Source organism: Homarus americanus, unplaced genomic scaffold (genome assembly GCF_018991925.1).
Source record: "Homarus americanus isolate GMGI-L3 unplaced genomic scaffold, GMGI_Hamer_2.0 scaffold30535, whole genome shotgun sequence".
In the NCBI taxonomy this organism is placed as follows: Eukaryota; Metazoa; Arthropoda; class Malacostraca; order Decapoda; family Nephropidae; genus Homarus; species Homarus americanus.
Window position 1 is genome coordinate 3284383 of NW_024732440.1, and position 27374 is coordinate 3311756.

General features: G+C 35.6%; 1 protein-coding gene across 1 annotated transcript; it reads right to left on the reverse strand.

Moving 5' to 3' along the window:
- Window positions 1-1015: 1015 nt before the first annotated feature.
- Window positions 1016-27149, reverse strand: LOC121868774 (N-lysine methyltransferase KMT5A-B-like). The gene is made up of 6 exons (XM_042369668.1): window positions 26972-27149; window positions 24363-24555; window positions 20262-20846; window positions 16638-16869; window positions 14662-14852; window positions 1016-4290 (listed from the first exon to the last, which is right to left on the reverse strand). Exons 1-6 carry the CDS (start codon window positions 27033-27035, stop codon window positions 4080-4082), a joined length of 1476 nt encoding a protein of 491 aa, XP_042225602.1. The 5' UTR covers window positions 27036-27149; the 3' UTR covers window positions 1016-4079.
- Between the last annotated feature and the right edge of the window lie 225 nt (window positions 27150-27374).

A 27374-nucleotide genomic window follows, 5' to 3' on the forward strand; every position in this document is an offset into this window, starting at 1 on the left:
ATTTTTGTCAAGTGTTGACTTTATTTTTCTTTAAAACTGCTCGTTTTGATAAATGAAGCATGCTTTACTTGCTGATGAATAAACTCTCAAAATGTACCTGTTCATCTCTTCTTTATTCCTCCTTAAATTTGAATTTTAAAAGTACTGGCTGAGAATCCGGAAAATCCGAAAATCCGGACGGACCCAATCCCCAGGCAGTCCGGATTTTTGGACTTCTAATATATATATATATATATATATATATATATATATATATATATAGATACCAAACATATTGTAAAAAAAATTAAAATATTATGGATATTTAGTACAGCTATATCCTTTAATACAGCCTTCAAACCTGGCTCACTCTTTTCCTCTCAGGTAATGTTTGTTCTGTGTTAATTTCTTCAAAATAATCCAGTCTCATCCACATTAAACACCTGTTCTGGCAGGTAACCCCCCTCAGTGATGATGTAACTATCTCTGAAAGTTTGTAAGTTGAACATTCTTAAGTAGAGGAGCACCTGTATGTATATATATACAGGTACTCCTCGACTTACGATATACTCAATCTACGACCACCCGGACATACGACGGCCTCAGTCATACCAAAATTTTGTCAAATTACATACTTTAGAGTCCCAACGTTAGTGATTGCGCTGTGTACTGACAAAAATTATTTTTGTAATTCACTTTAAAATGGCTGGCAAGCTTAAAAGTGAGAGTTTTGTGGCGCTGAGAAGAAAAAGAGACACCCATTTTAGATTTTCTATGTATTATCTTCGCATTTTCGACTTACGACCTGGATTTGGGTCTTTAACCCTGTCGTAAGTCGAGGAGTATATATATACAGTATATATATATATATATATATATATATATATATATATATATATATATATATATATATATATATATATATATATATATATATATATATATATATATATATATATATATATATATATATATATATATATATATATATATATATATATATATTATATGAAAAGATGGTTCAGTCACTCCACACTTAAACAGGTATCTTTATTTTTTTGGATATTGGAAAAGTTCTGAATGATACGTTCCAGAACCACTACCAACTTATACTTCCTTATAGCTGAGCTCCAGCAAAAGTAAGTACAGTACTTTATTTTAGAATTTAAAAATTATATTGATCTACAAAATCCTGAAGTAACGGCTTATCCTAGTAGTCAAGTTATGATATTTTTTGTGTAACAATAAGTGTAGATTTCAACTGTCAGTCTCGATGTTGGCAAGGACAAACTTGCTACTCTATACCTGAGAGTAGTGTTTCTTCTCAGGGCCGGATCCAGGCCAATGCACTTGCATCGCTCAAAAAATTATGACCGATGCAAAGGTATCATATGCATCGGTCAAATAATTGACCTATCAGTAACATGATCTCAATGTCAGTGTTGACCTACATGGCCCACCAAATTTGGACACTAACTGTCACTTTTCATACCCGAGTGGCAGGTTTGACAAACCTCCTCAACGGAGGGGATAACAGGAGCCGGGCCTAGGGGTAGGGTATGGTCACAAGTAAGGTTACACTCACATCACCTCCTGACCTACAACACCTGAACACCAGCCGGGATTCCCCCTAGAGGCATCACACGGCGGTTACCTTTGACAACGTCAGGTAACAAGGGCCGGATTAAGGTTGTGAGGGGCTTAGGGCTGATAAGAGAGAAGGGTCATGTGTGTACTACCATGTAATATATGGATAAAAAAGGGCTAATTAATCTAGTATATAATAACTGTAAAGCCTTGTAAACATAACAAAAGCCATTTGCTTAACCAGCTTGTGAACTTGTGACAATGATTTAAGTTTAAGAAACACAAACTAAGGCCTAACCTTGAGGGCCCAAGGCTGCAGCCTTATGGTTAATCCATCCCAGCAGGTAATACTCGCTGCCAGGATTTCTTACATGGAATTCTGTACACATACGCTGTAGAATCAATTGAGTTTTATTTCTTACCAGCATAGATTTAAGTGTGGAAGTATATCTGAAGACAATATTTACATTGAGATCTTGGCTTACTGAATTAATAACACTAAGGTTTGATACATAGGGCAAAGATATATATATATGGTTTACTTGCATCCAGGGGCAATTTAGCCTAAATCGGTGAATGTGTTACCTGAAATTGTCAAAGGTGACTGCAGCCAGGTGTGGTGATGCCTCAAAAGGATATTCCAGATGGTGTTCAGGTGAAGTAAGTATATCTATGTGAGGTGACATCATGTGTGATGGATCTAAGGAGTTTATGTTGCGATGACTGTGCCAGTCCTTTGCTAACTCCACTGAAGAGGGCAACAATGTGAGTTTTTCCCTAACATCCATTTAGCGGTGAACAGTCTGCTTTTCAAACTTCATTATAGATATTCGAAAATTTTGTGTTGCCTGTCTGACAGTATCACTTGCAGAAAAACCAGGCTGCTGGTCATGATATAAAAAGTGACATCCAACAGACTGCCACGATAGTGCTGGGTGTTGTACCCATCACAACTTGTAAGTGTGATTGCTCTGTCTCAACAGTGTGGAGGCTCAAAACTATCTCAGAAATATGATGGGCCAGGATCATCTTAATGGACTTGCTCTCATGAATGTTCACTATTCCATGGAAATTGATGCAAACATTACAGTGAAAAAGTTTGCTAAGGTACATCCTTCTGGGATGGACTAGTTGACATCATAAGGAATTATGACATATAATTATCTTACTAATGTACAGTCCCCCAAAAGTATTATTAGATTTTCCATCATTACAATTTCAAATGCTAAACGAAATGCTTTGATATGATCCCCAGTGCCTCACCATAAGTTGGTATGCCTGCTCGCCCTATCAGCAACAGCTAGAGATGGGGGTAAGACTGAGGGAGGGAGTTGCCCTTGTATGGCATACTAGATGTTTCAATACAGGTATAACAAGAAAACCATTAAGTTATATTAATATATGTATTGTTCGAAAACATATATATTGTACTCATTCATGCTCAAAGGTTACAAATGTAAAAATACCAATTGTTCAGAAACAAGTTGAGTAACATTGCTCGGAAAGCCTCAAATCACATAGATCCCATGACTAACGATACTTTTTGGGGGTACTGTACATTTAATGCTTATTGATGTGTTTGTGTGTCTGTATAACGCTATAATGTATAAACAGTATTGTGTAAATCAATAAAACTATTGGTATATACAGTCTTTTTTCATTTTATTTTATGAGAAAATATAGGCTGAAATATCTGGCTAAACATACAAGTATCAAAGTCAAAATTAATTAATTATATATTATAGATATGGCATTGCAAAATGCGGTGTAAAAATCCAAATACTTTTCAAAATCTGGGCTAGCTGCAACTACAGACACTGAAAGATTGCATCGGTGAAATCTGAAGTCTGGATCCGGCCCTGTTTCTGGACTGACAGGTTATCAAATACCTTATATGAAAACAATCAACTTTGTTACAAGATTTTATAGACTGTAGAAATTCAAAATACCTTCTACATACCTAAGATACTATAATATATTAAATTTTCTAGTTTGTAATAACCACAATAGAAAGGATTTGACATATATGTGTCATGTATAATTACAGAACATAAGTGACTGGCAGTAGTAGATAGATGACATTAATGCATCACAGATTAAGAGGGTCAATGGGGTAGATCAATTTCAATTTTAAAGATGGAGCAGCTATACCTAAGGTAAAAATAAATGGAAGAGAAATTAATTTTGTATCTACTGTAGGTTAAACAGTAATATTATAATGATATTTAAAATAAAAAACAATATAAATTTAATCTTATTACTGTACCAATTTTTACATATTTCTGTTAAGCCTTAAATACTGAAATCCAACTTTAAAATGCAATCTTATTTACATACATTCTTGCCAGTAAAACTATTTATTCTTTCACAATGCCTTCACCTAAGACATAATACTGACAACTCGAGGTATTACTGTAACTATTGTGGTTCAAAAACTTTCAACTTACCCCAATGAACCTCAAAATAAATCAATGAAGACTATAAAAACACTTCTAATAATCTACAGCTAGCAATCACGATGCCAACCATGGATGATGCTCTAACGCCTCTTTAGACCGATCTCCATAGTCATAGAGGATCTCAGTTCCTGGGTCCAAGTCACGTTTAGCTAATAAAATTAAATGTGGCTGGTTACTGACCTCAACAGCTTTCGTAACCAGATTTCCATTGCGACTGTGGTTCACAAGCCGTCCCAAGTAACCACTTTCTTCTGTGGCATCAATGCTAAAAGAAAATTTGAAACACATCACTGTACAAATGAAAGAATGAACATGTGAATAAATTAGCTATACTAACATTACCCCCCAAATACAATGAAAATCCTCATACCTCTATAACACTCATGGATAATGTCTCAACTGATTCAGTTGTCAATGCAATATGGGAACTGTTATTACTGTTACACTCAGTACCTATTAAGGAATGCTATCCTTTCTGACATTAAAAGGAGGTGTATCCTAACACATCTAAAAGTATGCAGTAGGCCTATACCTTATTCATGACACAGCTCTTCTTTTCATTTACTGTGTCATCAGTTTAATTTTAGAGCATTATGCATCTAACTTTTTAGTCTTAATCTCTTCTGATATGCCTATCTGAACTCCTGCCTTAATCGAGATAGGTTTTAACCCTATGGCTGTGGGAGGTTACCCTAAGCTGAATAAAATTGCCTGGCGGTAGCCAGAATAAAATGGCAAGTGCGGGAATTGCAGCGAAAGGGTTAATCAGTCCTAGAGGATGGAAATAATGCATGATGAGCTTTTCAAATACATAATTTTAACCAGTTACAGTCAAATTAAAGATGGCCACCATGAAAATAAATATTAACAGATTTTTCTTTATGTCCAACCTTTTCCAACTGAACCATTGATAAGTTGTGTAAAATACTAAAACAAACAACTCTTATTTTCCCCCCCCCCAGAAATTTCAAACCAATTTTATATACAGGTAAACATTGATTTACGATCTCTCTAAGTGTACTCACGATATTTTGATTTAACAACGGTGATGTTTAAGATCACCCTCTATATTTAAGATCATAATATTTTAGTGAACAAATGGCCATCGTTTGGTCAAACTCGTTGATGCTCAGAATACTATAAAGGTATCCCTTGTTTAATGAGGGATGACGTGGAAAGTCCTAAATGGGGGATAAGAAGAAATATCATCTGCGGAGATGGCATATAATTGTGTAGCAGCCTCTGACTCGCCACCTAGTAGTACTCAGAGTAAGGAAGGCTGAGCAGTGAGCTATGTTACTGTTCAATGCATAATTTTGGGAAGCTAAACTTTTTTTTAAACTATGTTACTCAACACAGAATGTAAAAAAAAAAAAAAAAAAAAAATTATATAGTGGTCCCTCTGTTAACTTGAGCACAATCCGTTCAGCAGGTTGCTCGTTAACTTGAGCCATATTTCAATGGGTTTTGGTAATGGTTCCAGCTCACCGAAAATTGCCTAAATTCAACAAAAAAGGTAGAAAAGTACACTTACTTTGAGGTGTGTATGTAGAAGGCTCCTGGATGATGATGATGGGAATTAGAATGGGGGTGGAGGAGAAGGAAGAAGAGAAGGCATTGGGGTGGAAGAGAAGTCACCCCATGGCACCATTTCACCCATAAAATTTTAGTTCTCTTGGTGTATTTCAAGATTATTTTCTTTAAATCAACACTGCACTGCATTATATATTGTCAATATGTAAAATATATTTCAAAATGGCCAATAATTTGCTTGGAAACACAGAAAAAAAAGCGTTTAGTTGAAGAGAGTCTCAAGCAAGATGTTACCTCCACTGAAAACAGAGAGACTAACGCCTGTCTGGTGTGTTAACAGGCTGGATGCCACGCCAGAAACTAGTTTCTTTACCTTCAATTATGTTCAATAATTGTTAAAATGACTAAAAAAGTTAATATTACTTTTAAAATTATTGAATAGTATAAACTTCTTGATATTTACTAAAATATTAAGGAATTTAAGCTCTAAAACCGATTACTGTATTGGCGGACTAATACTACAGCTGGTGGACCGCCAAATGCAAGCGAAAACATGTTGAAGTCAGCTCGTAAAAAACTCGTTAATCGAGGGATTGCTCGTTAACCGAAGTTAAGAATCTTATGGAAGGTAAATTGTTAACCGAAATCTTGTTAACCGAGGGACCACTGTGTGTGTGTGTGTATATATATATATATATATATATATATATATATATATATATATATATATATATATATATATATATATATATATATATATATATATATATATATATATATATATATATATATATATATATATCACGGAGAAAAGAAAAGCTAAGGTGCCATTTCTTTTCGGATAAGCATCAAGACTTATACGTTTTATTGTGGATTTACATGAAATATATATATATATATATATATATATATATATATATATATATATATATATATATATATATATATATATATATATATATATATATATATATATATATATATATATATATATATATATATATATATATATATATATATATATATATATATATATATATATATATATATATATATATATATATATATATATATATATATATATATAATACATACCCCTAACGCGGTTTCACTTAACGCGTTTTATATACGTGGTGCCTCGCCAGAGCTGAACTTTCACTTAACACGGATTTTTTCCACATATACGCGGTGAGTGTCCGGCTCGAGACGCTATTTTTAGATTTGCCCCACCCGCCACCCTGCCTGTTTTAGCTCATAAAATTCATACAAATTACCCGGCCAGAATATAATTTACATTGCTGGAATTCTTATAATTTGGTGATCATTTTGAATATAAACATCATATATTTTGCATTAGACATACAAATTTTAGATAAAAATTTTCTCAGAGTAACTATGTTATCTTTTGTGCAAAATATATGACATTTATATTCAAAATATTCCTGGTCTTACAAGGAATCCAGCAATGTCAATTATATTATCCTAACTTTAGTTTGAGGTATTATTTATTAAAATTTAGTGGTTATCCCACACATCTCCTTGGGACGGTTGGTGGGGGGTGGGGGGGAGGGAGGGACCGACCGACCATCTGTTACCCTGTGAAGAATTATTTTTTTTTTTATTAACTGAAGATATTTGTTTTAGCTCATAAAATTCATACAAATTACCCGGTCTGAATATAATTTACATTGCTGGAATTCTTATAATTTGATGATCATTTTGAATATAAACATCATATATTTTGCATTAGACATACAAATTTTAGATAAAATTTTTTCTCAAATTAACTATGTTATCTTTTGTGCAAAATATATGACATTTATATTCAAAATATTCCTGGTCTTACAAGGAATCCAGCAATGTCAATTATATTATCCTAACTTTAATCTGAGGTATTATTTAATACTAAATGTTAAAAACCCTGGAAGGGAGGATTGGTGGGGGGTGGGGGGGAGGGTTGGGACTGACCGCGCGGTTGGAAGAGGGGGGGAGGCAAGGTGGGGTACTTTGATTGACAGATAGTGTCGTGAAGATTATTTTTTTTTTTATTAACTGAAGATATTTGTTTTAGCTCATAAAATTCATACAAATTACCCGGTCAGAATATAATTTACATTGCTGGAATTCTTATAATTTGGTGATCATTTTGAATATAAACATCATATATTTTGCATTAAACATACAAATTTTAGATAAAAATTTTTCTCTAGGTAACTATGTTATCTTTTGTGCAAAATATATGACATTTATATTCAAAATATTCCTGGTCTTACAAGGAATCCAGCAATGTCAATTGTATTATCCTAACTTTAGTTTGAGGTATTATTTATTAAAATTTAGTGGTTTTCCCCCAAAAATTTCTCTGAGAGGGAAGAGCCGGCAGTGTAGTGTGAGAGGGGGAGGGAGTTGAGTCCATTACTTGAATGGACATTAACTTGGTGACTGTATTTCTCTATTTCTCTTAAGTATTAATTGTGTGCATGTACCATCATAAAATTAAGATGTTATTTTTACTACAACATAGGTATGTGCCTTCAAAAAGTGGAGTTTGGGGGTCGGGCCGGTTTCTATTGGAATTAATCCCATATGTTCTGTTGTTCACTTAACGCGGATTTCACTTAATGCGGGACCCTCTGGGTTCAATTGACCGCGTTAAGTGGGGCACAACTTATATATATATATATATATATATATATATATATATATATATATATATATATATATATATATATATATATATATATATATATATATATATATATATATATATATATATATATATATATATATATATATATATATATATATATATATATATATATATATATATATATATATATATATATATATATATATATATATATATATATATATATATATACACACACACACACACACACACACAGTATTATCCCGCTTTACGCGTTTCCACGGTACCCTGCCAGACCTGGAATGCTCACTTTATGCGGTGCATGTACTCTTTTACACGGAGAGCGGCGCGGGTAGGGTGCGCACAAGGTAGCCCAGTCATCAAAACATTACCGACTTCTTCACCCGCCACCCACCACAGCCGGCCCTAGTCAGTGATAGAGAGGATATGGACTTATATGTACTTTGAGGGGTTTGACAGAGGCCCTGCAAGCCTCTGTGGTGGATAGTGATACAATTGATACAAGTGATACAGGTGAGGGCCAATAATCTGCCCTCTGCCTCGGAACCAACCCCCCATCCCCGTGTGCCCAGCCATCTTTTCTACTAATGGAAGTGTTAAAAAACCTAACATTATTGATATTTCTCTTAATTATTAATTGTGTGTGCATACCATCATAAAATTAAGAAGTTATTTTTACTACACCGTAGGTATTGTCTCTGAAAAAGTGGAGTTTGATGGTCGGCCCGGTCTCTATTTCAGTTAATCCCATATGCTATGTAGTTCACTTTACGCGTTCCTCGCTTTACGCAGGCCTCTGTGGGTTCAATTGACTGCGTAAAGCGAGGGTTCACTATATATATATATATATATATATATATATATATATATATATATATATATATATATATATATATATATATATATATATATATATATATATATATATATATATATATATATATATACACACACACACACACACACACACACACACACATATATATATATATATATATATATATATATATATATATATATATATATATATATATATATATATATATATATATATATATACACACACATATATACATATCCCCGTGTGACCACCGCCCGTGACCCTACTTTGACTTACCCAACATTAGCTAATTCCCAAGTGACCCATTGCCACATAGCAGCTAATTCATCAAACAAGCAGCGCCAAATTTGGCCTATAAGCTCACATTAGTTGAAAGATTTATATCGTTGACTATTTATACTTATTTCACTTACTTTTTTGTAGTTACTCTTAGATGATGACAGTACTGACTTGTGTGAAGATTATTCTTTTAATAAATATTGCTTTACTGACCATAAGTTGGCCACATCTACCCGAACTGGGTTTGGACTGCATGTGGTCCACGGGCTGCCTATGCTTGATGTACAAGAATTATAAAAATATAGCAGGTAGTAGGCAGATATCAAACAGGGAGGTACTACCTCCTGGGAAGATATTGGAAGCATAATGTGTTGTCTAATGGTAGACCCTGCTGCCATATGGCATCATGAAATTGTGACTAAGTCCCAGGTTGCTGATCTGACTTTCTGCCTCATTTACACACAATTTCAGGGTCTCAATTGTTTCTCTTACTTTGATAACACAACATACTTATATTGTTTCTCACTATTGATTTTTTCTTCATTTTTGTATTTCTTTATGGTTCTTTATTATTATTTAGTGTTGTTATTGTTATTATTATCATTACTTTATTTGTATTTATTTTTTATTAAAATTTTTATTTTCTATAAATTATTATTATATTTCCGCTGCCCAGGCCCCAATGTGGGTGAGTGACCTGTGCCCGGGTAGGCTAATCCCCCCCCCCCCCAAAAAAATAGTATGCAGCAGGTTAGTGATTCAAAAGTGTTAATAATTTGATTTATTTTTGCCACCAGCCACCAGGTAGGAGATCCCTGACCATTTCATGTTAATGTGGACTCAATTCAGATTAACAGAAATTAGTCCAGAGTGGTTTGCCAGTCCAGATAAAGCATAAACTTCAATTAACCAGGTTTTACTGTACATTATTTGAACCCATTTCTTAAAACCGTCAAGTATCATCGTTCAATATACTGTGTGCCCTACATAAAAAGTTCATGTAAATGAGTGAAAGTAGAGAGGTGTGACACACTGATACAATACACATGAAGGCAGGACTCGGAATGAGTCACATGCAATGCGACACCCACACACAGACGTTCAAATGCAAGTACAAACACACATACTGGCCTGACTGATACTGGATTTTCCTGAAATTTTAAAATATTTCTGGCAATGACCGTTATGTGCTGGGGTTAGGGACCTCAAAAAGCCATCGATAAGTAATTGATCAAATGCCAATACATATTAATAACTTAGGGGAAAAATAAATTCCGCTCCTGAGCCACTAAAAAACCCCAACAAGTTTTAAATCCTGCTGCTAAAATTATTAAATAATGTCTAAACTCAAATAATTTATAGCCATAAAATCAATAACTTTATACAAAATAACAAATAAAATATTTTTTTTACAAAATTAAAATTTTAATTTACCTTGCATGACAATATGTATGTGTACAGATAAGTTTCAATCCCCCAGCTGTCACTACAGCACAAGCAATTTTGGGTAGACCTTCGTATTTTTTTTTTTTTTACTTTGTTACATGACCCGTTTTGGTATGTACGGAAACTGGGTATGATAATGACACTTTATCCAGAAGATTCCGACCTTTTGAGAATAAGGCATTGAGAGGACTCTTGAACATAAGATGGCATGATCGTATTAGAAACGAGACAAAAAGAGAATTCACAAATGTTCTCCCTATCGATGAATGGCTGATGAAGAATAGATGGAGGTGGCTGGGGCACGTTCTGCGTCCGGATCGAGTACAGGTAGTTCTGCTATAACGCGATAATTGTGTTCTTGTAAAATATCGTGTTATAGAAAATCGCGTAATAGAAATAACAGGGCTTATGGAGAAAATAGGGTTAGGTGCAGATTACTCGAAATCGAAAAAATTTAGTATTTAGCCTAACACAAAGGATAGCACAGTCTAAATAAATGTTACATTCATATCTAATAATGAAATCATACAGTAAATTTTACACTTTACCTTGAAAAAATATGAATGTAACTTGATGGGGAAGAAGGGTGATTTTGAGGTTGATAACATTGAGCTTCTCTTCAAGTGTTATATCCTTTCTTTTACGATAATCACCGGGAATTCTATCATCAGAGCGCCTATTGGAGATATTCTTCTTTACCATATTCACAGTTAATACCACAAAATTGGAGAAATAGTAAGCAAAAATCGCGTTATAGCAAACAAGCGTTCGCGTTATACAAATATTGTTCCGAATTCATAAATCGCGTTAGAGCAAATTCGCGTTATCAAAACACGCGTTATAGCAGAACTCCCTGTATTGAGAGAGGAGGTCGAGTGGACGGAATGAGAAGAGGAGGAAGACCAAGGCCTATATGAATCCAAACTATAAGAAGGGAGATGAAGGACGAGTTAAATAAAACCATGGAAAGGGCTCAAGTTCAAAATGGCTGGCGTGAGTATGTGGAGGCCTTTTGCGCCGCGCGGAGTTGGAGGCGGTAACGGTAACATGCACACACAATCTTTCATACATATAGTGCCAAAAAATAAATAATAGTAATAATTATTTTAAGGTAAAAAACAGAGAAAAAACCTTTCTTATGTGCACAGGACTTATACAGCGGGTTAGACATACAGGGGGTCCTCGGGCTACGAACGGGTTCCATTCCTGAGTACGATCTCAAGTCGAATTTGTACGTAAGTCGGAACACTTGCTATGTGGATACCATACTAACAGAACAATGTTTAAAATCCCACTATATCATAGCCTAAGTCTTTACATACATCTAATATCACTTAATTTAAGAGAAAAGAAGAAATAGAATGAAAATAAGGTAAATATAATACTGTAAACTTCAAGTTTAACCCCGTTTGTATCAGCGGGTGTTCGTAAGTCAGGGATCCCCCCTGTACTTAGTTTTCTTTTCTTTCTTTTTTACCATTTGTAAAACCTCGATAAATCAGAATTAACTTTTTTCGGACTCTGAGATGCTCTGGTCGCCAGAAACACTATATAAAAAAAAATTAAGAAATGGGGAAGGTTAAATAAAAAAAACCTTATAAACTAAACAACACTTACTGAATACTGTACAGTGGTCTAATGAGATTTGCTATAGACCTGCTGAGAAATACATTAAGACACTTGAGCACGTATGCAGGCTGGGGCTGATCAGGTGTTGCCACATTCATCAGGTTTATTTATTTATTTATTTAGTGTTATATTCTCATATGATTGGCCTCTTATGGTTTATGGTTCATCATGATTAATATAACATCTTTAGTAATAGAGAAAATATACAATACTGTATGTAATTTGTAATATGACTTGAAAATAAAAGGATAAGCTCTATCAAAAGGTTGTTTGCTCAAAATGTGTTTGTGTGAGCTTTCAGTTGACCAGCTTACAACAGGGGTCACTATAACACTGCACATATAGTATTTAATATGAAGATACCTTCTTAAAAACGTTAATTACTACCTTTGAGTGTTGTATGATGACTCAGTTTGGCTACTTGTATACTTAGACAAATGTTTAATGAATAAACCAGGGTATATGCAGATACATAATACTTTACACTACAATATTACTTATTAAGTGGTGCTAAATACACTGCAATAGTATTTATTAAGTGACAATAAATACACTGCAATAGTACTTATTAAGTGATGATAAATACACAACTGTACTGTACTAATTTACTAAGTGTTGAACACAGTAGGTAATAGGCAGCTACCAAACAGGGAGGTACTACTGCCTGGGAAGATATTGGAAGCATAATGTGTTGTCTAATGGTAGACCCTGCTGCCATATGGCATCACAAAAATTGTGACCAAGTCCCAGGTTGCTAATCTGACCTTCTGCCTCATTTACAAACAATTGCAGGGTCTCAATTGTTTCTCTTACTTTGACAACACAACATACAGTACATATATGTTTCTCACTCTTGATCCTTTTTTTTTCATTTTTTGTATTTCTTTATGTTCTTCATTATTACACTTTCTCTCCCCCCAGGCCCAGATGTGGGTCAGTGACCTGTGCTCGGGTGGGCTAATCCCTGAGAGAAAAATAAAAAAAAACAAAAATGGTAAGCTGTTTGATCTTTGTAAAATGACTCATGGTGCTCAGTGTGGGATTCTTTTTCGGGAAAGCCGATTATTTTAGGATAATATTTTATCAACCTGGCACCAAATGATCCTAAATTATATGGGAATTGTAATGGAACTGTATAATGAAATGTTAAAGGAATATTGTGAGAGGGGGGTGGTGAGCCACCCACCCACCCCCCTTCTGCCAGCTGCTCCCAGATAAACATTAGTCTTCCACATACAATATACTCCTACACCTATTTGTCATTTTTATCTTTATAGTACTGTACAGTATACAGTTTTCTCTTTATTCATAGGACAAATTCTGTGGTTTCTTACATATAACACTTTACAGTAAATAACAATCATCTCGGTAACAACCAGACTTACATGTCTGGTTTTCAACCCAGAGTTGTTTCATATTTTTTTTATTGTTGATGTAATGTTCTTTTAATAACCTTGTTATACACTTAAAGACCCTAGTTCAGTAATAACAAAACATCAACTAATTTTATTTAAACAGTTCAGATAAGCAGCATTTTCTCCATCCTCCCCATATATTCACTTTTATTGGATTTTTGCATTTTTCGGACTGGGGTCTGCCCCAATTCTTCCGATTGATTGAGGTTCTACTGTATTTGCACACAATCTTTCATACCGAATGCACAGCAGTACCCTAACCCGGGGCTTAAGGGTTAAGAATAAATATCGAGGATGTAAGAAATAAATATCTTGAAACAGCAGTGCAAATGCCATGGTGACCATTTGTAAATCATGCTTGGGACTGACACTCTCAATGCTTACTGAGATAGAGGCATTACCGGCATTAGTTGTCTGGTACTGCATGGTTCAACGCACCTAGATGGGTTGCCAAATCCATGTACTGAAGTTCTACCAACACCCAAATTAATCCTTTACTGAAGTAATACCAACACCCAAATTCACCCACTGTGATTTCTATGAATCCCCCCTAAAGTTGATGAATAAGAAAACTGGATATTAATATGTAGCAAAACATTGTCTTCCGCACAGTCACCGTGGTGAGCTAGATTTTGGGCTCAATTGTAAAGGGGAATACCACGAGAGAAACATCTTTGTAGCATTGAAATAATAAATTAATGATGATCACAAAGGAAAATGGGTGTGCATATTTGCTTTCATTTCCAGCCACCCAATTCTGTTCTTGTGATGGACAATATAAGCTAAAACAAAAGAATGACAAAGCTGCAATGGCTAACTTACCAGTATTGCTGATTTTGGAAAGTGAAGTAGTAGTTGTAGCAGCCCTTTGAGGCATCTTGTGCATAAATCTTCTCCCTCTCTTTGGCTTCACGCATATCAATAAGATCTCCTATGTACTCCACCACAAACTCTCCTTTTGCAAACCATCTTGTTGTAATTACCCCACGGCCTTTAGCCCCAAAATGTTTCACCTAGTGGAGAAAATAAAATAAATGAGAATCCATTTTACATACACTGCAATCTTCATTTATATTGTGTTGAGGGCACACCATAGGTCCTAAAACTGTTTAGTTACTTGGTTTGACAAATCCCCAAATCTATTATGTACTGCAAATGCATCACAACAAATTACAACCAAAAGTGTCTAACAACCATCCATGTTCTATTTTTAAGTAAATAACAGAAGTTAGGTGAACCAAGTTAAAGAATATGACTGAGGGGTTATGAGTACAGTACAGTATAGAGGTGTGGAGTTACGTAAGGACAAAATTGTATGAAATACTGTACAATACAGTACGCTAAAATACATTTAAAATTTCCTGGTAAAGATGCCCCCACCCCTTGCAGATGAGTGACTTATATAATAGCAGGAAAAGGGAATACTACAGCTGTTATATATTTCTTCACCTTTAGCAATTTATTCATTGCCAACCTCCTGCTGCCCTCTAGAATAAATCTGTAACCCCAGGGGTCAAGAAAAATGGATTAGTGAAAATGGAAGGAAATGGCTGGAGAGGACATGAGGGTGGGAGGGAGGAATAGAAGGTGAAGTTGAGAAGGAAGAGAAAGAATGATTTAGAGAAGGAATAGATATAAAACAAAAAAGAGAGGGAGATAGGGAGGAAGGAGGTAAAAGGTATGAGAAGACACAGCATGTTGAAGGGAGAATGTGGGGGAGGTATGAAAATATGAGGAGGAGGAACAAGAGTTCAGGTAAGGGGAGCAGAAGAACAGTAAGAGGGAGGAGAAAATGGATAGGGGGAGTAGGTGGGGGGAAAAAATAAAAATTAAGAAAGTGAGAGGGAGATGAGAGAATGGGAGGGTGATCATAGAGTTAAGGTGTTTGGCAATTCAACTGGCAGTGAAAGTGACTCGTTACTACCTCAATCCTGTAGCCCCTCAAGGTTCACCCAATCACAACTCTGCATTCAAGTTAGGGACCGGCCTAATTATAAAATAATAACAGTAATAAAAAATACACGCACACTGTATACAGTATATATGTCCTTCTCCTGAATATTGGGAAACAAAATTTGGGGCCAAAATCTACATACAGTAGGAACAAATGGATATTGTGATGACAGCATAACTAGGTGCAGAATGTTATCTTTCACTATAGTACCAGAAATTTCTGTAGCTACTTGATCAAAAGATCAGAGGTAGGTGAAAGGTTGACATGTTTCACACCTAACAAATCGTTCATTGTTTTTGTACTGTATTTACTACTACCTCTATGAAATTGCTGGACATTGTTGTTAACTTTTCCTTATTCAAAACCCTTCCCCTTTTTCCCCAACAAATAAAAAAATGGGGTTCTTGAGGAACTATATAGAATTATGCTGGTAAAATGCAATTAAGAATGTCATAGTCACACCACTGCAAGTGCAGTGTCATCCATGCTACTCCTTGTGTATACAGTGTTTTGTATCCACACTTGTCCTAATTGCCCATCTTGCCTTGAGTCCCACTTTCACTTTCAATAGAGTACATTGACAAAGATTCTGAGGTACTGAAATTTCTTGGAGCAAGCTTTAGAATTCGTGTATAAATACCATTTAGTTACAGTATTAGGTTTACTAAACTTTAGGTGAAGGAGAGCAATGTTCAGCAAACTAGGATAAAATATGTAAAAATATAGAATAATTCCTTGGGAGAGTGAACTCATGTTTACAGTGTCATCAATTTTCCCCTAAGATTGCACAAAACTTATTTTTATTGTTAATATTGGCTAAACTGAGCCTCATTGTTGAACAAACCATGAGACCATCTTCTCTGCCACTCTTTATTCTTTCTTCTATTTCCTGCTGCCGTTCTTGGAGTAGTGTTGTCTTTGGTTTGCGCTCAGACCTCCGTATTGGGAAGAATTCTGTCAACTGGGTGTTTCGAAGAGCTGGTTTAGCCTCTCCATTTGCTGTTGTGGTATTAGCTTTGGAGGCTTTCTCACCCTTGATCTGTGTAGTTACTCGGTTGCTGCTCTGTGTGGGTAACCTAGAAAACAGGATAGTTTTAAAATAGTATTATACCTTAATGGCATAAAATGGGACACACATAAAATGACATCCAAAAATATTTCTGGATTCCCTGTTTTACTGAAAATCAACAAATTTGTTCAAATGTACACCTCTTCCAACAAGAATTGCATTGAAATAGCTGTCAGAAATTACTCAGAATGACATACAGGAGGTCCCCAGGTTACGAACGAGTTCCGTTTCTGAGGACGTTCTTAAGTCGGAACACATACCCTATTTGCATTAAATCATAGCTGAAGTCCTTTTATACATCTTGAACCACTTAATTTAAGAGAAAAGAAGAAATTGAATGAAAAAATACAGTAAAGGAAACTAAAAATTAAAGTTTAACACTTACATTGAAACCTCTGGGACTGGCTTGCATGTAGAGATGGGCATTTGTAGGAGTGACAGGCTTTATTGGGTTGGTTGAACTGAAACTTTCTTCTTTTTGTCATAAATATCTGTAGCATCATAGACATTCAGTAATACCTGTACCTCTAAATTTTGGTGAATCTTGCTGTTCAAATTTAAACAGTCCTTTTTCAATAAGCCTGAAAGCATCTGCCATTTATTTTGTAATGAATAGCTTTGGTTCTGGAATTTCAGCTTCCTCTACATCCTGACAAAATTAGCTTCTCCAGTTCAATCAGGTCCTCATTGCTTAATTATTCAGTATAAGACTTATGCAACTGTGTGACATCATCCTCATGAATACCAAGCTGGAGTTGGTTCCCACTTGATCAAGCACATTAATCCGGGAAGGGTAAAGCGTCCTGACACTTCCTCAAGGTGTGTGGCTGGCCGATGCTTCACTCCACACCCGCAGCTCTGCCCCACCTCTATGCCACGCCAACTAGTTCTCGTGTGTAAATGCTATGAACCAATTGTACTTTTGTTGGATTCTTAAAATAATTGACCTTATGGGACCTCGTTCGTATAGGCGGGTGCTCGTGAGTAGAACATTCGTAAGTCGGGGACCCCCTGTACATATAACCATTATGATAAACTTTACAAGCTACTATTTTTTTTATTTTACAAGAGCAGTATAAAATCAGATGCACATCTGCAGTCCATGAGTGACAATTTAGCGGTTTCATTAAAATTCCCTGAAAAATAATGTACTGTATAAAAAAAATGCAGTAGGTACTGACCCTATTACAGGTCACCCTTCCTAGGCAAAACAGTAATTGAGGAATCTATTGTAACATGGTGGAATAAGGGATATGTTCCCGGACTATCCAAACTCTATTGCAGAACACCTACAATTGAAGTACAAAGTCACATCAAAGGACACAATAATATCCTACAAGTAATATACCCTGTAACTTCTATCTACGGCACAGAAAGTACCGAAATGAAAGTGTCAACTCATTTCATCCACATTCCCTGCTCGTTATATGAAATGCACAGAACCGAAGTGGAGCAAGCGCCAGTGTGCCAGAAAATGAGATTTTCATAGAAATGAATAAGAAAATCGATTCTCTGTCTGCGAGACATTGTCAGGCCTATTGCCTATTATGGAAGTGTTCTTAAGGTTGAAAGTGCCATTTCTAAAACATGTCTGACACATCACAACTGGAGTGATCCATCTAGTGGTGATGAGGGTAGCTCTCAGCCAAACGGTACGAAGGGGCAGGCAGAACCATTGAAGTGGGAGATTATGTGGCTAAAAAGAAGCGTGATAGTGGTGAGAGCTACGCTAGTGTAAAAAAAAATGGAAAACACATTATCATTTGCTTGAACAGAAAATGCACTTGACTTGGAACCATACATAATTATCTTTTTGGCATCATCATACATTATCATCATGTAAAAAAGTTATTCACTTCCTCAAAATTTTTAATTTGGGAACCATGGCCTTCACTTACACTTCCCAAGTTGTTTACTGCAAACAATACATACTTCTGTATGTCTTTCAATAGTATCAATTAAATCTACACTAACAATGCTACAATCAATTCAATATTTTTATTGGTTCCAATGTTACAGTAATTTGAAGGTTCACAAACTTTAGCTGCCCTTTTCTCTCTCTCATTTACAGAGCTTGTCCAACTTCAGTTCTGTGTGCCTCATATATACTTTGAGGGAAATGAGGTGGTGGTAGCTTCCTCACCAGTCCTAGTGAATCTTAATCTGCCACATACAATAAATTACCTTATATTAATAGTTTCTCTACAATTTTTCTTCCCTAAGGAACAATTCTCATTAACCTACAAATTTTTATTCATTTTGGTTGGGTTTAATAAGGTTAGGCATAAAACTAAAAAATCTACAGTATATCTGTTGATTGCATCTGTTTTGTACTCGTTCACACTATAGCAGCCGAGTTAACTACACCAGATTGGTCGAATAGTTGAGCAGGAACGGACCAATGGGGAACAAGCATGGGCATGGAATCCTCCTGATTTATAATCATGCAATGTACAGGTATACTTATGTTCATTCGTTTGAGAAAATCCTTTGTGATGAAATGTCAGAAATGACGTTGTCTCTGACCCGTGTTTCTTTTGCTGTCATACAAATATATGTCCATATGAATTCTACTCATTGAGATACCTACATTTATTACCATTACAACAAATGTACAGACACTTTGCCCTGACTTTAATCACTTCACACACATATGAAAGTGGGCAAAAAACTAACTTGTATTATCTTGTAAAAGACAAGTCAAGAACAGTAGTAACCGGTTCCTTGAAAGAGAGACCAAGAAATTTCTAACTAAAGTATATTCATGGGGTTCTCTGAAATAGCTACGATAGCATGTCAACACAGATGTGCTTGGATTTTTTCAAATACACTTACATTTTGTCCCGAAATGCTTGAAACTTCTGTCAGCTCATTTACACCACCTTCAGAAACACTGTGTTGGATATTTACACCATCTTCAGAAACACTGTGTGTTGGATATTTAAACCACCTTCAGAAACACTTACTCTATGTGTTGGTACACCAAGACTTTGAACAGTCCCTCTGGTGCTGGCAACATCAAACTAGGAGTAATTAAAGCCATCAATGGAATGGTTTTCTCCCCCAACCCATGATCTTGGCATCTGACCTAATGGCTACCAAAACCTAAAGACTTCTGCATGTACAGTATATACCTATAAAGGACTATTCAAATAACAAAACTAGAGTTGAAGTTATGTAATGGTCGGTCTATTAACACGATTGTATTCTTGGACAGACAGCATGAGGAACATATCTCAACATGAAGAATATACCTCCCCAAACATATTCAGTTTGGACATAATAAAGCATCCTAAGGAAATTTCAAAAGGGCCAACATAATTCAAAGATTACCTAAAGCATACAGTGAGATCCATGGGCCTAGACCTCCATAAAAATTATTTTAACACATTTACTTACTTTTTTCTTGCTTTGGTGGTTTTGCCATTGAATGTAAGTTTCTTTGGTGTAAGCGAGAGCTTGAGTTTAGATAGGGCAGATGATGGAGAAAGTGGGGAATCAAGTCGTAATCTCTCCTCATTGAGTGCTTGAATCTTGTGGGGTGTTGGCGGACCTGTGAGAGGACTAGTGCCATCTTCTGTAGAAGTGGGAGAGGAAGAGGTAGGTGCAGTGGATCCAGACAAAGTTGGCAAAACAGGATCAGCAGATGTTGCAGCAATATGGCCAGGACATTGACTTGGCACTAAGTTATTGGAGGCATTTGGAGAAACTGGTACACTATTGTGTGAGGTGGGGGATGACTGAACCTGCAATTCCTTTAATGCCTGACTACGTGTACATACAGTACGTTTTGGAGGAGTAGTGAGAACAGACACTGTGTCTGAAACTGCAATGTGACCATTCATCATCTTAGTTGGTGTGCTTGGTGCTGAAGATGGGCGAGGTCGACTTAGTTGGGCACTGGTCAATTCCGGATCTATCTTGCAGTCTGCTTGAATGACTGTTGCACCTTCAACTTCAGCATCATCAGCTTCTGGAGGCGACCTGAAACAATATTGTTCATATAAAGAACACCTTGTCATAGAAACAGAGTGTGTGTGTGTGTGTAATAATAATAATTTAACGGTTTATTGAAAGAGCATGGCAGCCAAAAGGCTGAAAGTATAGTTACAAAATTGTAGATTAGAACACTTGATTTGACAAATAATATACAAGTAACATAAGTGATACAAATATGATATAAAGTAACAAGGTAGAGAGAAGGCATTTCAACATAGAAAAAGAGCAAAAAAAAACAAAATTGGCTGGGAGTGAACACACTGGTTGACTACAAGTTGTTGATTATTTTTACAATGGTTGGGATTGTCCTGTTCTTATAGCAATCAGTACGAGCTCGTACATGCGTGTGTGTGCATGTGTAAAGCATATTGGTTCTCTGAGTTGGCATGGTTTATAAGTACATGACAGAATTACCACAAAAAACAATTATTATGAACTTTAAAAAGAGACTTCATCATAAGGGTATTGCAGGATGTGCAAATATTTAAAAACATGACCTTGAATTCTGCCTTTGACCTCAAGCACAGGGTCAAGAATTTTGTATGAAACACATTCTTAAGTGATGTATGTACTGTACAGTATAACTAAATAATACCAAGTTTCAATGCAATATCTTAACTGGTTATGAACCTATATAATGGATACTTAACTACAAATAGACATATACCCAGATAAGGTTCCCAATAAAAAATATGGGAACACATATGTGAATTGAGTTGTTGACACTCTGCAGTCTCTTGTCAAGTATAAAGAAGTAAATTTACTGATATATCATGTAGATCCACAATGAAAACGTGGATAAGATAAATCTTGATAAAAATCACACAGGGAAAAGGAAAACAACAGAGCACGAAGCATGTAATCCAGTTGCCTCTGAAGATGGCTTGAATAAAGACGAAAGCTAAGGTGCTCCGTTGTTTCCCTTCACCCCCCCCCCCCCGTGTGATTTTAGCAAGATTACTGATATATTAAACGATTCTCATTAGCTATGACCATTATTGTGTGAGTGAAGAGACTGGTAATACATAAGTTATGCTCAAGTTTAATGAATGTTACTTGTAAAACTTTTCAAAAAATAGTACAATGAGTTCAGTAATCATACTGTAAGAAGCATTGCACATTTAATTATTGATACTGTACTATCATATCTCTTAACGAAGTGTCAACCGACAGATTTTCATTTAATGGTCACAAAAAAATATTAATGTAATAAATAATGTCTAATAATTAGAACCCTAAAAGAAAAAGTAAATCAAATATTAGTAATTAAGAACCAATGATAAAGTCCACCACCAATCAGCTATTGTCTCAGAATGTACACAATAGCCCACCAAGATTCGTATGGGTTGTGTCGCAACAGGTCTCTTCATATTCACTATGTGTGTGTACAGTATTTTGTCAACTTTTTATGCCCATCATTTCTGGGAAATGGCAGGCAAGTGAGTGTGTAAACTAGCCAAGGTGCCAAAGAAAATAATTAATGGACATGAAAATGAAAGTGATACAGTATGAGGGGTTGAGACTGTCTCTCGTCTTTCACCACTGCCAGGAAGGAGGAGTGATATAAGGGGGTTGAGACTGTCTCTTGTCTCCCATCACTGCCAGGAAGGAGGAGTGATATAAGGGGTTGAGACTGTCTTATCTCCCACCACTGCCAGGAAGGAGGAGTGATATAAGGGGTTGAGACTGTCTCATCTCCCACCACTGCCAGGAAGGAGGAGTGATATAAGGGGTTGAGACTGTCTCATCTCCCATCACAGCCAGGAAGGAGGAGTGATATAAGGGGTTTAGACTGTCTCATCTCCCACCACTGCCAGGAAGGAGGAGTGATATAAGGGGTTGAGACTGTCTCATCTCCCACCACTGCCAGGAAGGAGGAGTGATATAAGGGGTTGAAAATGTCTCTCGTCTCCCACCACTGTCAGGAAGGAGGAGTTGTGCAGTAGGAGCGAGGCAGAGGTGGTAAACCACACAAGCAGCTCTGAAAAAGTTAACTGGTAGGTGTTATTAACTTTAATTTAATTTATTTTTGATGTTAATAAAGTCTTCATTTGAACTTTACAAAGGTAAGCATTGTCACCTGCATAATACTGTTTGAGTTATCGTTGTGCTGTTTTGTTTGTTTGCCACTTCGCTTTTCATATGGAGACGGCAGTGGAGAATTATTTTTATTTAGTACCCAGTATCTGTAACAACATCTGTTTTACCATTTAAGACTTATTTAGGTACAATCAATCATTATCTAGCTAGTTAGAGAAAATATTAGTATTTAAAGGTATTTATTTATCATTTTGACCGATTTTGCTATTGGGGTAAGCAAGACCCCATCTCCATGAGCACCGTGTTATAACTCTTTTACCAGATTTTTGGCTTAGCGGACCCGCTTCACGAATGTATCTTGTCAGTGAAAAGAGGTATGATAGTACAGTAAACTCTCGTGTCCTCCAGTGGAAAAGACAATTCTATTACCATCAGTAGACAACTCCAATGAGGGCATTGCAGAAAGCTATATATCACATTCCCAACATGCAGAGGACTCGTCCATACTATACAGGTCTATCTACTAACCAGGAGGTGTGAATCATTGCTTAGTGCCAGTCTTAATTTTCCTTTGTTAATTTAACTTATTAATTTAGGCTCTTGTTCATTACATAATATACTTGGCTAGTTATTAAAACTCGTTCTGTCGCTAATAGCGCTAAGCACTAAGTTGACAAACTCTCTTTCTCAGTCCACACTTGTGGGTTGTACAGTTGCCAACTCCTGATTAATTTATATGTAGTTGTGGATGTTGATCTAGAAGTTAGAACTTTAATATTGTGAATATTGTCTAATCTTGAGTCTTGACTCTTTAGTCTTACAAGTTTATTATCAGTTTTGCTTTTATCAGTATTCAGTATACTTAAAAACTTAATTATGTTTCTCAAATTCTCATATCTATGTTCTGGTTCTACACTGAAAAAAGGAAATTATTAACCCGGGTTGGGCATTCAAACAACAGCGGGAAAAGGCACGCGTTCTGGAACGTCACCCGGGGCGTAGGGGTTAAAATTATGTGAATTTTACAAATACTAAAAGTATTGATTTTATTAACATCTCCATGTTGGTCTGTACAGTTACTACAATAGATAATGTATAATTGTTAATTAGTTTAATTTTCTTATTATTGCAATTTTATATTATTGTACTTTTAGATGTTTGGCAAAAGTATTGACTGGTATTGGCTCATTTTTCACCTTTTTCGATACCTCCAAATATAGCCAATACCAAAACTTTTGCACATCTCTAGAGAAGAGTATAAACTATATTCTACAACAATAACAAGATCAATAATCAAAATAGTAAACATCAACTTAATAAAAAAAAAATTGAAAATTAAGATTAAAATAAAATTGAACTGTGAAATGGAAAATATAAAGCTCTGGATACTCCATGTCAACCAAGACTCGTAAATCATCTAAAAAATATACCTTATCTGACACCTAAAATGCCATTGCCTACCTTGAAGGGGAAAAATAAGCAGTCATCTTTGTTTCCTTGTGAGCTGTGGTGCCAGTGTGTCTCAGTTTACTGCATGCTAAAGAGCCATTAACTACCTTGGCTTCCAGTCTAGAATCCTTTGGACCTTTAGGACCATCAAGGTGATTAATCACAGCATTTTCATCCTTGCTGCTACGGTTTGTTCGCCGTTTCCCTGAAAGATGTGGAACATTTGCTAAAACACTCCATCATTCATCACCTTATGATCTATATACAGGTAAAAATAAATATACACACCAATACAAAATTTTAACTGAAGATTCATAAGTGAATAATGAGTAGTACAAGGGTCACTTTCAACAGCACAGCAAGCATCCTAATGGGATTAGAAAGTGCAGCATTTACCGATGTTCAAAGGAAGGTTTTACGAGGGAATATTCTGGACAAAAAACCCACCCCTCTCCTGCTGGACAAAGCCCACCCATCTTCTACTAGGCATCTTAATGTAAATAAATAAATATGAACTTCCCATTTATAGTATATTTGGAGTCACCAAGGAAAGTAGGGTTTTTTTTTTAGCATGGCATCTCCAGACTGCACCTCTTTTCATCTTACATAAAAAAATCTAAAATGGGTGTCTCTTTTTCTTCTCAGCACCACAAAACTCTCACTTTTAAGCTTGCCAGCCATTTTAAAGTGAATTACAAACGAAAATTTTGTCTGTGTACTGACGTTGGGACTCAAAAATACGTAATTTGACAAAATTTTGGTACCACTGACGCAGGTCGTAAGTGCGGGTGGTTGTAAGTCGAGTAGATCGTGTGTGTGTGTGTGTGTGTGTATATATATATATATATATATATATATATATTCTCGACTTACGACAACCCGGACATACGACGGCCCAGTCTCCTCTGCTTCATCCAATTAATGTAGTCTCCAAGTTTAATTAAAAAATTATTGAGGACCCGTGTGCATTCAGCTGACTACATTATATATCAGATTTGTATCACTTATGTTACTTGTATATTGTTTGTAATTCGAAACCCATTCCCCAAATATGTAACTGTATATTTTCAGCCTTCTGGCTGCCAAGCTCTTTCAATAAACCGTTAATTATTATTATTATTATTAAAGGTAGGTTCACAGTCACACTTTATTCATTTGTCATTATTGATTACTTTTACTGTACTGTATTTCATTTTAGAATTTCTGTGTAATGTTTTTCGCTTTTTCTACTTACGACCAATTCGACTTACGACCTGGTCGTCGGGAAGGAACCCCGTCGTAAGTCGAGGATATATATATATATATATATATATATATATATATATATATATATATATATATATATATATATATATATATATATATATATATATATATATATATATATATATATATATATACATACAGGTACTCCCTGACTTACAACGGGGTTAGGGACTGACATCCAGGTCGTAAGTCGAAATGGGCGTAAGTCGGAAATACTTAAATAACACATAGAAAATCGAAAATTTGGGTTTCATTTTCTTCTCAGCACCACAAAACACTAAATTTTAAGCTTGCCAGCCATTTTAAAGTGAATTACAGATGAAAATTTTGTCTGTGTACTGACTTTGGGACTCAAAAATACATAATTTGACCACATTTTGGTATGACTGAGGCAGGTCTTAAGTGCGGGTGGATGTAAGTCGAGTCGGTCGTAAGTTGGAGAGTACCTGTGTGTGTGTGTGTGTGTGTGTACGTATATACGTATATATATATATATATATATATATATATATATATATATATATATATATATATATATATATATATATATATATATATATATATATATATATATATATATATATTATGGGGACGAACTGTTTCATAAAATGGGTATGAGTTATCTCGTGAGTTGGGTACTATTTATCTTGGGTACGAAATGACCCTAACCCACTAAACATCATCATTAACTTGAACATATTGGACAGCTTTAAACATAGGTTGGATGGATATATGAACGATAGGGGTTGGGTGTAAACAGGACTGCCCAGTATGGGCCAATAGACCCACTGCAGTTTCCTCCATTCTTATGTTCTTGTTAACACATATGTACAAAAGGGGAAGGGGTCCAAGAACGATATAGGCCTACAACACAAAGGAAGAAAAGTCTTGATGAATTCTGAAAAAAAGGGGGAAAGCCAAACCTTGATCCTGCCAGGGATATAAAGTGGCTTTATGCACATCCCCAAACTTTACTTTTCTCCTGTATTCCTTGATTCAGTTGCTGTCAGCCTGTGCCACGTAGAATGGAACAGTTATATGAATCAAAATAAACTAGTAATTGGATTCTTTAAATTCAGAAAAAAAAGAGGGAAAGCCTATTAGTGCCAAGGATACCTTACATCTTTATTCATATCCCAGTTTAATCTTCTCTTGTATATCTTTGTCTCATAGTTTAATCAACCTAAGGGCCAAAAACGGCCCCAAATGTATAAATCACAGTAAACTAAATGTATGAATAAAGTGTAAAAATGCGTGAATGTTGCCTACGGCGTCGGTGGGCACCAGGCCCGTTATCCAAGGCTCGGGGGGGGGAGGGGGGAGGAAAACACTGAACCAAACAAAGCTTTCCTTACCTTTCACCATTTTACCTCCAGAACGAAGGCTGATATTCCTGGGGATGGGGATGTGGCTCACCATGTACTAGTCCAGATCAAAGTTTACTGATGGGTCAGAAAAAGAGAATAAAACCACGACTCTCTAACACTATTACTAACATGCGTGCTCCTCGGTAGCTCCTCCATTCAAACATGAACTGAGACTCGTTCTCATTCACCACTACCAATCATTGCTTCCTTAAAATATTTTTTTTTATTATCCTAGGAGTATAAGTTCAACATTTTGTTTTAAACGTATTCCATTTTTATTTAATAATGATATATAAAATGAGCTAAGAATCATCATTTTCAAAATAAATAACGTTATTAGAATGGTACCATGTTTCTGAAATACGAAAACAGACTTAATGAATCAAATTAA